The sequence below is a fragment of the Suillus fuscotomentosus genome (genome assembly GCF_016647785.1).
Source record: "Suillus fuscotomentosus strain FC203 chromosome Unknown F5891scaffold_7, whole genome shotgun sequence".
NCBI classification, from domain to species: Eukaryota; Fungi; Basidiomycota; class Agaricomycetes; order Boletales; family Suillaceae; genus Suillus; species Suillus fuscotomentosus.
Genome location: NW_024539519.1, coordinates 1,136,952 through 1,151,225, shown reverse-complemented (window position 1 = coordinate 1,151,225; position 14,274 = coordinate 1,136,952). Strand labels below are relative to the sequence as shown.

The 14,274-nt window shown below is 48.0% G+C and overlaps 4 protein-coding genes across 4 annotated transcripts; 3 read left to right on the top strand and 1 right to left on the bottom strand.

Moving 5' to 3' along the window:
* The first annotated feature begins 441 nt into the window (after positions 1-441).
* On the top strand, positions 442-2,394 carry F5891DRAFT_1009773 (uncharacterized protein). Its single transcript, XM_041360613.1, has 4 exons — positions 442-936; positions 988-1,410; positions 1,493-1,620; positions 1,687-2,394. The coding sequence occupies exons 1-4, from the start codon at positions 869-871 to the stop codon at positions 1,989-1,991; spliced, it is 924 nt and encodes a 307-aa protein (XP_041231115.1). The 5' UTR covers positions 442-868; the 3' UTR covers positions 1,992-2,394.
* A 1,232-nt stretch (positions 2,395-3,626) lies between these two features.
* On the top strand, positions 3,627-6,058 carry F5891DRAFT_1126250 (kinase-like domain-containing protein; the record flags this gene model as incomplete). Its single annotated transcript, XM_041364068.1, has 9 exons — positions 3,627-3,759; positions 4,079-4,119; positions 4,176-4,245; positions 4,303-4,451; positions 4,561-4,675; positions 4,805-5,095; positions 5,195-5,367; positions 5,419-5,494; positions 5,520-6,058. The coding sequence occupies 9 exons, from the start codon at positions 3,627-3,629 to the stop codon at positions 6,056-6,058; spliced, it is 1,587 nt and encodes a 528-aa protein (XP_041231114.1).
* An 848-nt stretch (positions 6,059-6,906) lies between these two features.
* Positions 6,907-7,485, bottom strand: F5891DRAFT_1126249 (uncharacterized protein; the record flags this gene model as incomplete). The annotated part of the gene is made up of 2 exons (XM_041364067.1): positions 6,907-6,998; positions 7,050-7,485. The coding sequence occupies 2 exons, from the start codon at positions 7,483-7,485 to the stop codon at positions 6,907-6,909; spliced, it is 528 nt and encodes a 175-aa protein (XP_041231113.1).
* A 3,063-nt stretch (positions 7,486-10,548) lies between these two features.
* On the top strand, positions 10,549-13,376 carry F5891DRAFT_694175 (cytochrome P450). The gene is made up of 10 exons (XM_041372828.1): positions 10,549-10,844; positions 10,905-11,238; positions 11,300-11,377; positions 11,436-11,658; positions 11,709-11,732; positions 11,786-11,860; positions 11,916-12,075; positions 12,127-12,377; positions 12,433-12,522; positions 12,578-13,376. The coding sequence occupies exons 1-10, from the start codon at positions 10,764-10,766 to the stop codon at positions 12,978-12,980; spliced, it is 1,719 nt and encodes a 572-aa protein (XP_041231112.1). The 5' UTR covers positions 10,549-10,763; the 3' UTR covers positions 12,981-13,376.
* The last annotated feature ends 898 nt before the right edge of the window (positions 13,377-14,274 follow it).

The following is a 14,274-nucleotide window of genomic DNA, read 5'->3' as shown; positions in this document are numbered from 1 at the left end:
AATGTCAATGACATGAGCTTTGACTCAGACAAACGATGCTTGTGTCAAAAACCACTCTCGAAAGATCCATTTTGCGATGCTATGGTGGACGAACTTCTGCAGATGTGACTGGCAGCCAGGGGCAAAGGTAATGAACATATTGATGGGATATGTACAAGATATCCCATCTCTAAACATAACTCACCCCAAGCTACACCACATATAGTGCATGTGATATTTGAATGAACTCTGTGTCATATACGTGCAATATATGACTGATTCTCAGAAATATTTCCCCACTGTACACCGGATTTACAACCTTTATGGCGTAAATTCATTATTTGTCTACAAAACCCTTATTACGGTCAGGATTCTAGGAACAAGCCGGGTCCTCTAAATAGTTTTCTCACAATATTGGCCGGCCTCGCTAGAGTGCATTAGGTCAGCAGTGGCGTCCACAGATGCAGTCTGAGTACTTGATCGCTTCTCTTGCGGTCTTCCTAGTCCACATCCAAAGTATCAGTGGCAAGGAGCTTGTCCAATAAACTTCAAGAACATATCACGCCATCCTGGGCATCATCGGAAATGTCAACTTCCGAAGCTCACAGGACACTGAAGCGCCCCCGTCATGACGATAATGAATCTATGTTAGCGGGCAGGGCTTCTGGTGTTCATCACAATGGTGCAAAGGTGAAGCGCGAACAAAGTCTGACGCCTCCGCCTCCACAACGGAAGTTGGTCATGTTCGGGACAAAACGCTTTGCCCCCTTTCCCTTGGACTGTTTGCCTCCGTTCTCTGGGTACAAGCGGAATCGAAGGATATGGGCCAAGAAGTGTCAAAGTGAAATTGAGGCTCTGAAGCTTCAAACGGAAAAGTTGCTCATCAGGTATGTCGAATTGCATTGGATGGACTTGTACTCTGATCCCTGGCAGAGACGATGGTGTGATAGTCGACTGGTAAGTTGTACGTATGGTGTGAAGTAATTCGTATTGAATATACTGTGATAGGAAGAGTTCGATTCCAGTTTGGTCAGACACATTGCAACCAGCAGAGCTTGATCTTGCTGCTACGATCGCACTTGCACATCAGGCAAATGCTCAACAGTACATTTCCCTTCACCACACGCCAGAAGCCCCCTCTCAATCGGCCGTATCACTTCCGGTCACTGGTGTCGATGATGATGATGTTCTTATAGTGTCCCCACCCACACAAAAACTCCCCATCCCACCTCGGCCACGGAGAAATGTAGCATCGCCATCTGTATCATCCTCTCCCGCGGGAGGCTCCAAATCTCAGGCACCCCATAAGCCCGATCCTCCATCTGCGGCTGTTCCCGCTCCATCCAGGCCTCTGAATGACTTTCCGACGATCATGATAGTACCCGATGAAGAGGAAAAAATGTCGAAAATGACGATGGAATATCTTGAAAGGTGTGTTTCCAACTTATGTTCCTGGGATTTGCAACCGGAATTAGCTTAATCTTATCGTTATTGCCGCTGGCCGATTTCAAAGATACTTCCAAACGTTCGATTCGGATCGTGCCAGTCTTGCTTCTGCATATTCTAGCAACGCGTGCTTCTCGTATCGAGAAGTCAAGTGCTTCTCTCCTGGGTTGCCCCACTTGCAACCCTCGTTACCTCGTAAGTTTTTCGTCCCGGATATCTATCGTACCTTTCAATCAGCCCGCATGTTCATTGGTACCTAAGCATCTGACTCTATCAAGCATACCCGGCTCGACATTACCGCAACCCTCCTTTCCCTTCCTCCTTTACAACTCTTGCCGTTGGCTGGATTAGCAGCAGACATCGACTACGACATCATGTGGCTTGGTTCCCCCATTGGAATGTTCGCCATCTGTGGGGGTGTCCATCACGGGCATGCCTCAAAGCGACCGGTGACACATAGCTTTTTGTTGCGCCAGAAGGAAGTATATGAAGAAGATGCAAGGGCTGACGGCGTGTGGCCACTCGTTGCTGTGGCACATCAGATGATGGTATTTGATGGCCCGTAGATATAGCTCATCTTCTATCAGTGCTTGGTCGTGAACTCGCTCCTGATTATGGTTAGAGATATATGATTAAATGTAAGTATCCGAGTCTTCGATCAGACTATAACATAGTTTGATATGATCTTCGCCTCCATAGCGCCCTATCGAGAAAATCTGAAGCGGTTGTCCTCGGAGAATGACGCTAGCTTGGCACATGGATATATCCATTACTCGGCACCTCTGCACAGTTGACGATAGGGCTATTTGCATCCCATTTTCACAACCATGGAAAACATGGATGCGCGGTAGCACATAAGATATGTACTACATTCTCCTAAAATATGGCCAGCTCGGACTTCGCACTTCGCACATGCCATAAGATATGTGACGTGTCCGCGAAAATGAATACCCTTGATTGCGCTTAAAAGGACAATTGTGTGCAAGTCTACGTGATTCTGGAAAATCGGCACGTAAGGCAGTCATCACGTTTGTTGTGCCATATCAGGCTTTCAAGGATAAGATCTAGAAGTCACTAGATATGGTCCAGGCCTATGCCGCAAAACGTCCATGTACCGACGGCAAGGCCCTGAGATATCTGCACTACCGACTTTGACATTCCCTCGGAGTTCACCGTCGTTGGCATGTACTAAAAAACCATTTCAAACGACAAGTCTGTCAGATAGAACGGGGTAGTTGCCAGGAATGATCAGGTATCTTGATCGAGGGAAACCGGGAGGATAGACCGGGTAGATTAAAGAACGAGTATGTACAAGGGATCCTGAATGCTTCGCGGGAGAATTTTCAAAAAGTGGACACGGCGCCGACACGTGGTTCGAAGAGGTGGAGCTCGATCTGCGAAGCTGACGACACACTACGATACATGGAGCATCTGAAACGCTGATATGCACATGGTACATATATGTAGTTCAAGTCTAGAAGCTGACGGAATTCAGTGCTCACGAGGCTCTCCGCATTGCGGAAATGGCAAGCCAATGGTAGGCCGTGCAGGGTCCGCATACCCAAAGTGAAGGTAAACGGCAGGACAAGTTTTATCGTGTTCCATGACCCACGGATTCTTGGCATCGACGGTTGAAACATCATCGATATCGCTGTGCACAATGCACTGGATATTCATTGCAAGCATGGAAAATGCTGTCATGAACCGGCTGCCGAAATTAGCGCATAGCCCTTGCAATAATAATCACTGCGATGAGTGCGCATGCTAAGCACTGATAGAAAAAAAAACAATATGCAAGATTGCACGAGACCTGACCAACAATCTGTATGATGAGTTTGATATGGAGCTAGCGCTCGCTTATTATTAGTCAAGAACGCAATGACCAAGGAAGCTGCTTCTCGGCACACAGTGCAAATTTGAAAGAGTACTAGCAACTTGTAAGTTCAGATTGAGCTTGGAGCTAGCGTCGTATAAGTAGTAAGGCAACGTGTTGAGGATGATCTAAGAGTGCAAGCGGGCGCACCGGCGCTGTAAGAGAGGAACGTGTCGGCCGAGTACAAATAAGGAAATTCAAAGTCCGCCTAGTTGGTGTGCTTTCTCTCCATCCGCTCCTTGTCACAAGTACACCAGTCCCGTCCTCTACCTTCCCACAGCTGCGCTTCTGGACTGGTGGCCTTCAAAATTATTAACTTTTCATCCAGATGACGACCCCTCACGTTATAGCCTCGTCTTCGGGGCACCACTCTCAAAGTGCCACTTCAAATGGTATCGTCGGAAACCACTTTCGTGTCGGCAAGAAGATTGGCGAAGGTTCATTCGGTGTTGTATTCGAAGGTGAGTATCGTACACCCAAGTTCCTGCTTTTCCAGAACTTTTTGGGCTTGAGAGTTGCATGGACGATACCAACAGAGTCATTCGACCTTATAAGCGCCCGTCTTACGACCACCCAATGTCATGCAGAAGGGTGCATTTCGGTCCATGGGTCGCCGGTGGGCGATCATCGTGTCATGGTTACTTAGTAGCAATGGGACTAGATCAACTGAGCTCCGCGTATCCCGTCAGAACGGAAATTATTTACCTGCGGCTTTGAGCCAATTTTTGTTACCGGTGTTCTTTGCTATTTGTTCCTTTGACTCACCACAACTCTTCACAGGCACAAAGCTTCTTACAAGCCAACCTGTCGCCATCAAATTTGTACGTTTGCCATGAGGTTCCTTCTAATCGTGACTCGATTTTGACGTATTACTCAGGAACCTCGAAAGTCCGATGCTCCTCAGTTACGGGATGAATTTCGATCATACAGAACACTGAATGGTACAGGTATGTGTTAGTGTCAGTAATTTCTCTCACCCGATGGTAATATGTCATTATTATTAGTGGGTGTTCCGCAAGTACACCACTTTGGGCAGGAGGGACTCCATAATGTCCTAGTAATTGACCTTCTGGGCCCTAACTTAGAGGACCTCTTCGACATGTGTGGCCGGAAGTTCACCATCAAGACTGTATGCATGTCCGCGAAACAGATGGTAAGTTTGGACCCATACAACGAGCAGGAATTGTTATGTTGTTTGGTTATTTTCTCTCTCAATTCATTCCGTCGTTCCGTTACAGTTGTTCATGTCTTCTTTTTTTTAGATATCTCGCATTCAGTCCGTCCATGACAAGTCGCTCATTTACCGTGATATCAAACCTGACAATTTTCTCGTCGGGGTCCCTGGAACAAAAACATCCAACACCATCCACATTATTGGTATGTCTTTTGCAAGTTGTCCATGTTCCTCTTTCCCGTCCTCCCCCGATCGCACCGATGTATCCCTGAATTTGCACAGATCTCATCCATTGATTGTCTCTCAACAAACATACTGACTATCCCTTGCAGATTTTGGCATGGCGAAGCACTACCGAGATCCCAAGACAAAAGTTCACATTCCTTATCGTGAGCGCAAGTCTCTCTCAGGCACTGCCCGGTACATGTCGATCAACACGCATCTTGGCCGTGAGCAATCGCGCCGGGATGACTTAGAATCGCTAGGTCATGTATTCATGTATTTCTTGCGCGGCGGCCTTCCCTGGCAAGGCCTTAGGGCCGCAACCAATAAGCAGAAGTATGAGAAGATCGGTGAAAAGAAGCAGACTACACCGATTGCGGAGTTGTGCGAGGGTTTCCCCGGTGAGTTCTCTTTTAGTTCATTCAGTGGCGTCTATTTTCTTCGCTTGTCGATGTGCTGGAGTGACAACATGATTTACTGATCGGTCTCTACTGATTCAGAGGAGTTCGCGATCTACATGAACTACGTCCGCAAACTCGGGTTTGAGGAAACTCCCGATTACGATTTTCTCCGAGAACTCTTTACCAAAGTGTTGAAGAATATTGGCGAGCAGGATGACGGCATCTTTGACTGGATGTTGATCAATAACGGCAAAGGTTGGGAGGCCAGCAATGTACGCAATGTATTTCCATCATGGAAGCATATCGTAACTGAATGTTTCCAGACACCCGCGTCACTACTAGCACAGGCTCACGCCACTGTTAACGTACCTCATACTCCTCGTCACCGTGAGACCAGTCGTCGCCCGCGGGCCACAGCTTACAGATGGTTCAGCGCCCTCTACTCCTCTCGTCCTCGCACCTACTCCCGCTCACATCAAGAACAGCACTAGACGTCCAGGCACACGAGAAGGACACGGTAGTCGAGACCCTGGTACTCGTGCTGATATCAGTGTACAGCCCATTGCTCCCGTTAGCAGGCGCGCGAGCCAGACACCCCGAGAGAGTTCAGCACTCGCACCTCACCCTTACGCCACAGCGCCTACATCCTCGGGTTACCGGGCCAGTAACGGTTACGGCAGGCATTCTCCAGTTACACATGCTGCGAATGTGACCAATGGCAATAATCCCGTTGGGCGCAACGACGCTTCAGATTCGTTCCTCTACGGCGCGCAGGTCCACGCTGCCAAAAACCCGACCAACTCGCGAGAGGACACAACCGCAGGGACGCTGACCCGTGATGCTGGACAGATGCGTGGAATGACTGCGTTTGAGACTCAAAGGCATGGTGTTGATGATGTGGATGATGACAGACATCCTAAGCGGAAGGGCTTCTTCTCCGGCCTGTTTTGCTGCCGGGCATAATCAACACCACTGGATGGTGTAGCGCTGGTCGCTATCCGTGGTACTTCGGCTTCATTGGTAAGTTATTCGGACAGTCTCGGCTGATATCCGGCTAATTCGCCACTTATAGGTATTAGAAACTCTGACGACAACGCGCACGATCTATCAATCATGGCTATCGTACATACTTATCTATCTTGCTAGCTTCTCCTCGGGATTCCGTATTGCTTTCCTTTCTCCGCAGGTCGACCATGTCATACCGTCATCATACCCCTCACGATCGTTTCGAACCATTCCGTCACAGTCTTCATCAAGTTTCCGCCTGATCCTGTGGCTGGTCTTGGGTGGCGCTCAATATTCTCTTGTTTATTGCTTCCATGTGTATTATCTACAGACCCTTTAGGATATTCATTAGCCCCACTACTTAGCCATGGGGCGACTTTCTGTTACCAGGCCAAGTCGAGGGCAATAATAAATATTGACTGCTTTCGATTTGCGCGGATCAAGCTTAATATGTGTTTCATATCGTTGAGGACATTACGTCTGGACTGGGCCTATCAATCCGGGCTATGATCAAGTAGCCCTTCTCAAGGTTCTAGCTAGGAATGATATGATATCACGTTCGACATCTGACTCAAATATGACAGCAGACTTTGATTATCTTCAAGGTAGCTATTCATATTCCGTAGCCCGATGTCAGCGCAAGAGAAATAAATAATATACGACCAAAGCAGCAGAATCATAGCACTATTGTACAGGATCAAACTTATCACAATCAACACGGTTGGATACGTGTCAGTCGACCGCAGTCACCGCCTGACTGACAAAATGGCGACATTCCTCCGCACACCTCCACAAGACCCCACAATCTATTTCCGCTTTTTCCATGCGCCCTCTACGCCTAGTTTGGACCAACGCAGGACTACATCCGAATCAGGGGATAGGTTTCTGTCGCGAAGTTCTGCGGCGCCCATCCATCAAGCCTGGCCTTCTCCTCTGCGACCCATCTCACTGGGTGCCTCTCCATATCTCATATTATTATCAACGCTGTTTTTACTTCTTGGAATAGCACGAGTTGTAAAAGAATGGGGAATGCTCGCGCTGCCTGCATTGTATTTACCCTCAGACTTGGGGGCGTCTGTGGGTTTGAAGTCGACGTAAGGCGTTGTAGTGGGATATGCGCCTGATGGCACCGCGTAAGGGGCATCGGCAGGATCAGGCTCTGATACCACATAAGTGCGCGTGCCAGCTGATGATATTTGGGGTTCAGGAGAGTGGTCATGTTGTTTTTCGTACTGTGACGCCGACACTGGCGGTGAGTTCGAAGCCGGAGAGTTGAGCACTACAAAGGGCGAGTGAAATGAACGCTCTAGTGCAACGATACGGGTGTTAGACGGCTGTGTCAATGAGCGCGCATTTTTCGAAAAGACGCGGAGAATATTGGACATTGGGGACTTAGTTGGTGGTCGTGAAGACGTGGCCTCAATAACGTACGTTAAACGAGCTTCCGAGTCGGGGACTCGTGACGTAAAAGCCGCAGTTCAATTGGACATTTGCTTCCGCGACATGCCATCAGCCTCTTGGTGTTTCACAGGTCGCTTGCATGAACGGAAGACATCCGCTAGCGCTGACAGTGACGCAAAGGTACGACCAGTGCTTGCAGCTGTCCAGTCGTGGTGAATCGACTGACTGAACCTTTAGCCATTGTCAATCTTCCCTTAAAGATCTCGTCTGTTCCTCATCTTCCAGGGTGCGGCCCGCGGCGGTCTCCGCATCATCAACGCAGGTTGGCGTGGAACAGAGTTGGCGCAACATCATGTAAAGTCGTATACTCAATTAATAGAAACAATATAGAACTGATGCTGTCAATAGCGCTAACTCGGACTCAGCCACGCGGTGGGCGAACGCCCTGAACTGGCTTCTGGATCGGCCACTAAAATAGTGGGCAACACATCCGAAGACATCGCTCATTTTCCCTGGGTATTTGGCGGTCAGATCGAGCGGCTTAACTCTGCACCATTCCCAGGTCAAGACAGGTGGTTACGCCTTTTAACGGACTTGTTTTCTTGCTTGAGAAACGCATCATGATGCCGTCGGGGGAGCAGAGATCTTTTTCCATTCAGGTCATGCCCGATTTGAACCTGACTAGCTCACCATACCCTGACCTTTCCCTAACAGGCAACGATCCTCGCTTCTTTATATCCGCTGGGGTTCATGTCCCCTTGGTCAGACCATATCAGCAACATGTAACTCGTTTCACAATGTCGCCCTGTGATTCCTCATAAGATTCGTTGACCCATGCTCGACACGCATGCAAGCGAATCCGGTCACACAGCTCGTAGCCTCCATCAAAGACGTATATTTAGGGTTTGACATACAGTGCGTCCACTTACAAATGTTTGATCGTTGAATGCTTACTAGATCATATCAACATCCAGTGCAGCTTTTCTAGGGTACTCCGCGGCCCCGAACGTTCAGACTCACTTCCTCATCGCGACATGAAACTTTTTTCCGGCGTCACATTGGGTTCGCCCCATTATGTTGTTGCGACCGCATTTACCCCCTTGAAAATGGAAATGCGGCTAGTCTCCATAATGCCTGACACTCTCCTCTAAAGGATACATTCAATTGTCATGATGGAGCCTAAGTTACGAGAATTGTCCGCGTATCACGACTGGCTCCTCGGAGAGCTTTGTGGTACATTCATCCCGACGCCGTTGGAAATTCCTTGGTCACCTTTTGCTAAAAACAATACTGCGCCTCAAAACCTCTAGGCTCTTCTCTGCGCTCTGTGCGGCGTTATTCCTCTGTCAATCTAACCAAGAGATAAGCCCACAATCCATTCAGGGTGCACCACAGGATCAGCATCACATGGATGTTGAAGTGACGACGTTGCAACAATCTAGGAGATGAGATAAAATTTGAACCCTATTCCAATGGAATGATGTGATATGGAGCGATCATCCTTCATGGCCTTTCATTAACCGTTCATCGCCGCTAGTTTGCGCTTCGTGTAATTCATTTTTCTGACCTATCACTAACCAGATGGACCTCGACCAGCAATCACGATTACGCTGATGCTATAATGTGCCTATCGCCGCATTTCGCATGGTGATCTGTCAGGGTACTCGAGGAAGTCATCTTCCCATCGATTTTGGTTAGTAGGAGTTTCTTCTGTATGGAAGGGCTTACCAAGTTCCATCGAGCGTCTGCTCTTAATCTTGGTCGTCGTGTTCGTGCGTTTCTGGCGCGGTTATGGGATTCTATTTTGTAATAGTGGCACTCCGGAGCTTGTGTTGATCCAGGGGAATCAGGGCACAGAACCGTGGCCAGTCAATTTGGGCTATCTGGGGTGGCGCGTGTTTTTTTTTTCATGTCAGGCTTCCCATTCTGACTGCGTCTCGTTAATAAGCCGAAATGGTATCGGTATCTGATCGAATCCATACATGGTCAGGCAGGGTCATTCCAAGCCCCCCCCCCCCAGCATCCAGTATGTCTGAGGCTTCCGAATATCGAGGGATATCGTAGTAGGTCGGAACCGAGGCAAATGTTTCCATTCCAACCCACGCAACTGCAGTTCTACCACTAGCCTCTTATGTTGCATAAGCGCTCACGATTTTGTGCTGTTCGGTTGATAAAGCAGTCTTCGGCAATGAAAATGCTTGCATGCAAAGTATATCTCAGATTGTTATCCGCAATACTGGCACTATTACACGTCATGATCTGGGTGTCACCCCCAATCCAACTGTTCTATTCAGAAGGAATGACGTCACTGCTCGCCAGTGACTGCGATGATTAATAGCAGAAGACAGCCACCAGTCAGTTGATTTCTTGGATCTTGGACTGGTTGGTTGCTCGGCGGCCTATTCCTCGATGGGCTCTTGAGATCTCGACCGTATCTAGGTCCGGACCCTGGCCGCCCAAGTTAGATTATATTATTTCGGGTTGGACTTGAAATAACAACGCCCATTAGTTCAAAGTTCAAACGACCCACACATCCGTCTCTTTCATCCCCGCCTCTTGTAAGATAAACTCATCATTTGTACATAAAATTGCCGAGTTGCGGCATATTCCGTACCAGACCTAAAAAGGTATTACTAAGTAGAAATGTGTTGTTTGTGAATGAGCCACCACAGGTAGGAGACTGCGACCCTGGTTTCCGCTTGTTGAGCAGCAGAGATGATCATTTCAGACCAGAAAGAGTACAGAGGTCATGCCGATCCCCCGGAAGTGACGACCTAGCAGGAAAGTGGCACAGGCACGCGAGGACCTGGAAACCCTGCACATTAACTTAAGTCCACGGACATCACTCAGGTGAGTGCACATCCTTCTCGGCACTTGTCGCTTTCCGTCACCGCGGCTTTGCTTGCCTAATATTGTTGGACTAACCGAGTTTTGCCCCGTACGTTCCATTTGCACTTGTCGTACAGGCTAGCTTACTCCATATTCATTTGATTGTTCCGTTCCTCTAAGTAACCAACTCCCACCCGCTCCTTGTGGGGCCAAATCTGTCCCATATCAACTTTCCGGCTGATTGTTATCTATTTCCATCCGACATGCCGCCATCTCTGTTTAGATGTTGGTCTCTGCGAGTCAAAATCTTCATCTAGCCCTTGGCCAATATGTGCTACTAGATTATGTCGAATTCTTCTTTTGATTCCGATGTCCGAAATTTCGCCAGCCTCTTAAATACAAGGTTTCGTATCGGCTTGCAATATGTGTCCCAATGCCCACATTCTCCATCGATGAAAACATGTCTCCGCTGTCCCTGCAAGGTGGCTTTCTTGTGGTGGTGGCCGCCGGCCTTGTGAGTGGCCAATATATGCCGTGTATTATCATATCGCGTTCTGACCCTGATTGTTGGTAGCTTTGTCATTTTGTATTCAAACGTCACGAGCCCACTAGTCCGCTCTCCCACCTAGGCTTGCTCATTGTAGTTCCGGCCATCCTTTCGACCTTGTTTTTGCCCAACTCATCAACATTTACGCGCGCATTTGGGTTTGTTTACCTTTTGTATTACTCTACTGTTCTTGTCTCTGTGGTCGTATACCGTCTATCCCCCTGGCATCCACTTGCGAGATACCCTGGTCCTATCCCTTGCCGCATCTCCAAGTTCTGGATGGTATGGGTCTCTCGTGATGGAAAACAACACATCTACTACTCAAAACTGCACCAAACGTATGGCGACGTCGTCAGAATCGGTAGATAACCTCTTGACTTAATGCTTATTATTGGATCTGACCACCCTTTCTCTTAATCTAGGACCTAATGAGCTATCGATACGAGATGTCAATGCTGTTGTCCCATTGATGGGTAGCAATGGGTTCCCAAAAGGACCTCGTCAGTGATTTAATATGCTCTGATATGTGGCGCCCGGCCCTAATTTAGATATCCACAGACTGGGACGGACGCATGGCTGAGCAATCAGCCACTAGAACAGTTATCTCGGTGAGGGATCCCGTGGAGCATGCGCGGCGGAGAAAACCCTGGCACAGGGCTTTCAGTGTTGCTGCACTGAAAGGTTACGACGAGATCCTTGGGAAGCGAGTTCAACAATTCGTAACAGTCCTCGAGCAACAAACACAACCCTTCAACCTCGCTGAGCTCATAAGTCATTTCACGTGCGCCTCTCCACTTCTCTACTTTTTCGTGCCTAACTTAGACGAGACAGGTTTGACTTCATGAGTGACATGGCGTGAGTGCACATGTTATTTGAATATTTCTCATCCAGCTTAACGATTTCCCAAGATTTGGCGGAGGTTCCGAGATGTTGCGTGACGGTGATAAGGACAACACTTGGCATCTGCTCGAAAATGGTCTTCCGTGAGTACAGCAAAGGACAATAATACCATAAAGACTAAAATATGCTCTATTATAGAACTGCCTTGGTTCTGTCCCACGTGCCTTGGCTCGGAAAGTACTATGCCAACTTGCCAGGGATCGGGGAGGGCCTCAAGAAATTCCGAACGTTCTGTCAAGCGCGCGCTATGCTCAGGCGTTCCGCAGGTTCTCTGTCTAAAGACCTCTTTCACTATCTGGTAATTTTTTCAATCATTTTTGTTGTTTTTAGTTTTGTTAACAGTCCTTAGATTGACGAGGCGGGTCTTGAGCGTCATACGTCGCCTCCAACCTTTGCGGAAGTGGCATCTGATGGAGTCCTTGCTATAGTAGCCGGGTCTGATACCACAGCAACCACCTTAAGCTCTCTGTTCCTATCACTTCTGAGAAATCCTCAAACGTACTACCGGCTCCAAGCCGAAGTCGACAATTTTTTCCCTCCTGGCGAAGATATACTTTCTACAGTTCATCACCCTCATATGAGTTACCTCAATGCCGTAATGCACGTACTCGAATCTTTTTTTACCGATACACTGACATCTGACACTGGTTTTCAGTAACGAAACTCTACGGCTCTTCCCACCAGTTCTCAGTGGAAGTCAGCGTGGCGTTCCGAGAGGCAGTGACGACAAGTTTGTTGGCCCTTAGTAAGTTCATTATTTATATACCAACTCTAGCGAATCTAACTTACGCTTGCCGTAGCTTCTTACCCGAAGGCACCAATGCATTCGTTCATACTTATTCCCTTCATCGCGATCCTCGTAACTTCTCCCCATCACCTGACACATTCTGGCCGGAGCGCTGGCTCAAACCGGAAGAGCGCGCAGTGCTCCCATCATTTGATGCCAAGGGCCTTGATAAATTCCCGATTGTCCATGATACCAAGGCTTTCGTTCCGTTCTCATTCGGTCCTATGCATTGCGTTGGCAAGCAGCTGGCATATCAAGAATTACGTATGGCGGTTTGTGCGATGATGCACCGACTAAACTTCAGCTTTGCTCCTGGATACAACCCAGAGTCCTGGGAACACGACTTGAAGGATTATTTCGTTGCCATGAAGGGGAGCCTGCAGATTGTCTTATCTCCACGGAATCTAACTGCTTGAACGGCCTGAGAGTTGCACAGACGCGATGGTTATCTTACAGCGCTTAGTTATTGATCATTCATGCATCCATCTAATCTCGTTATCACGGATGTATCTATGCAGTGACCAATTCTCTTGTACTCACTGTGATTGTATTAAATTTGTCTGGGAGCCGATCGAAGTCATCTTCAATTTGTATCGGGAATCTGAAGGATGTTCAGGGCATCATCTGGCGTCATGGATCAGACTCGTCAGGTCCACCGGTCGCATTTCAATGTCCCAATATAAAAATCATGGCACCGGATGAGGAAGCACCGAGACAGAATATTATTTCTATCTCCGCATCTCAGAAATTCAGAATCCCTCACGAATCAGTAGATCATCCATCAAAATAAAAATAATTGGAAACACACGGGAGCTTCGAGATATCCACCAATGGCCAATAAAACATTATTATCAAGCCCCGACGCGAGCAGAAAGAGTTATATGTGCTTCATTCTATCAACTCGATCATGAGTTGATGACTTCACAAATAAAGGCTATCGGGTGATGGAGCTAATCCTGGATTATCGCTTGGCAAGAGATATCGATCTGTCCCGCGCGCTGCTGTTACTTTTGAAGACATTTGGACCCGTAGGCACTTGGTCAGGAGAACGAGATCTCAGAAGCAAATCTGGTTTCACGGCACCGGGAGAAGTGTATAAGAATGCTGTTCCTCGGAGAAGCAACGGGAGGGAAATCAAGTGCATGCAAAGACTGCAAAAGGATATAGATTTCTCAGTAAACTGTGAGTCAAAGGCCCTGACTTGTTTGAACACCGGCCGAATGCTCGGAGCATCCTCGTGCATCCCTTTGAGGAATAATGATGCTTGAGCGGCTAGAAGTCGACAGAAGTTGCCAATAGTCACTGCGGAGCCTCGGACAAACGTTGGACACCGAATTTCAACCTGAACGTAAGAACGTGATTCGGAGTATGTAAAGCAGACAAATACTTGGTTTTACTATTTGATTGAGCCTCGAAGAGCTGTGGTCGGCTCAGCGGCCGACCGGTACCACTTGTAAGCATTCATGACACTCTTGTGGATCGTGACTCAACCCAAAATGAACCTTCGAAAAGCTGCATAATTCCTCAAACATCACTGGGTGAGTTCTAGTACTACTATTGTAGTATGACGGTGAAATTTCGAAACGCACTATGCAAAACTCGGCCCGTTTAGAATGGACTCTCGCAAAAACCCCATTGGCACCCGGTGATATTCCAATGAGAGCTTAGAGCCACGATGCCGCATGCCCGGAGTCCTTTAGAACCGCACGC

Excerpts from the sequence above, each read along its gene's own strand:
- F5891DRAFT_1009773 (XM_041360613.1), top strand. The coding sequence starts at position 869 with ATGTCGAATTGCATTGGATGGACTTGTACTCTGATCCCTGGCAGAGAC. Across the intron at positions 937-987 it reads GATGGTGTGATAGTCGACTG|GAAGAGTTCGATTCCAGTTT; the intron begins GTAAGTTGTACG and ends ATACTGTGATAG. Across the intron at positions 1,411-1,492 it reads ACGATGGAATATCTTGAAAG|ATACTTCCAAACGTTCGATT; the intron begins GTGTGTTTCCAA and ends CCGATTTCAAAG.
- F5891DRAFT_694175 (XM_041372828.1), top strand. The coding sequence starts at position 10,764 with ATGCCCACATTCTCCATCGATGAAAACATGTCTCCGCTGTCCCTGCAA. Across the intron at positions 10,845-10,904 it reads TGGTGGTGGCCGCCGGCCTT|CTTTGTCATTTTGTATTCAA; the intron begins GTGAGTGGCCAA and ends GATTGTTGGTAG. Across the intron at positions 11,861-11,915 it reads CTGCTCGAAAATGGTCTTCC|AACTGCCTTGGTTCTGTCCC; the intron begins GTGAGTACAGCA and ends GCTCTATTATAG.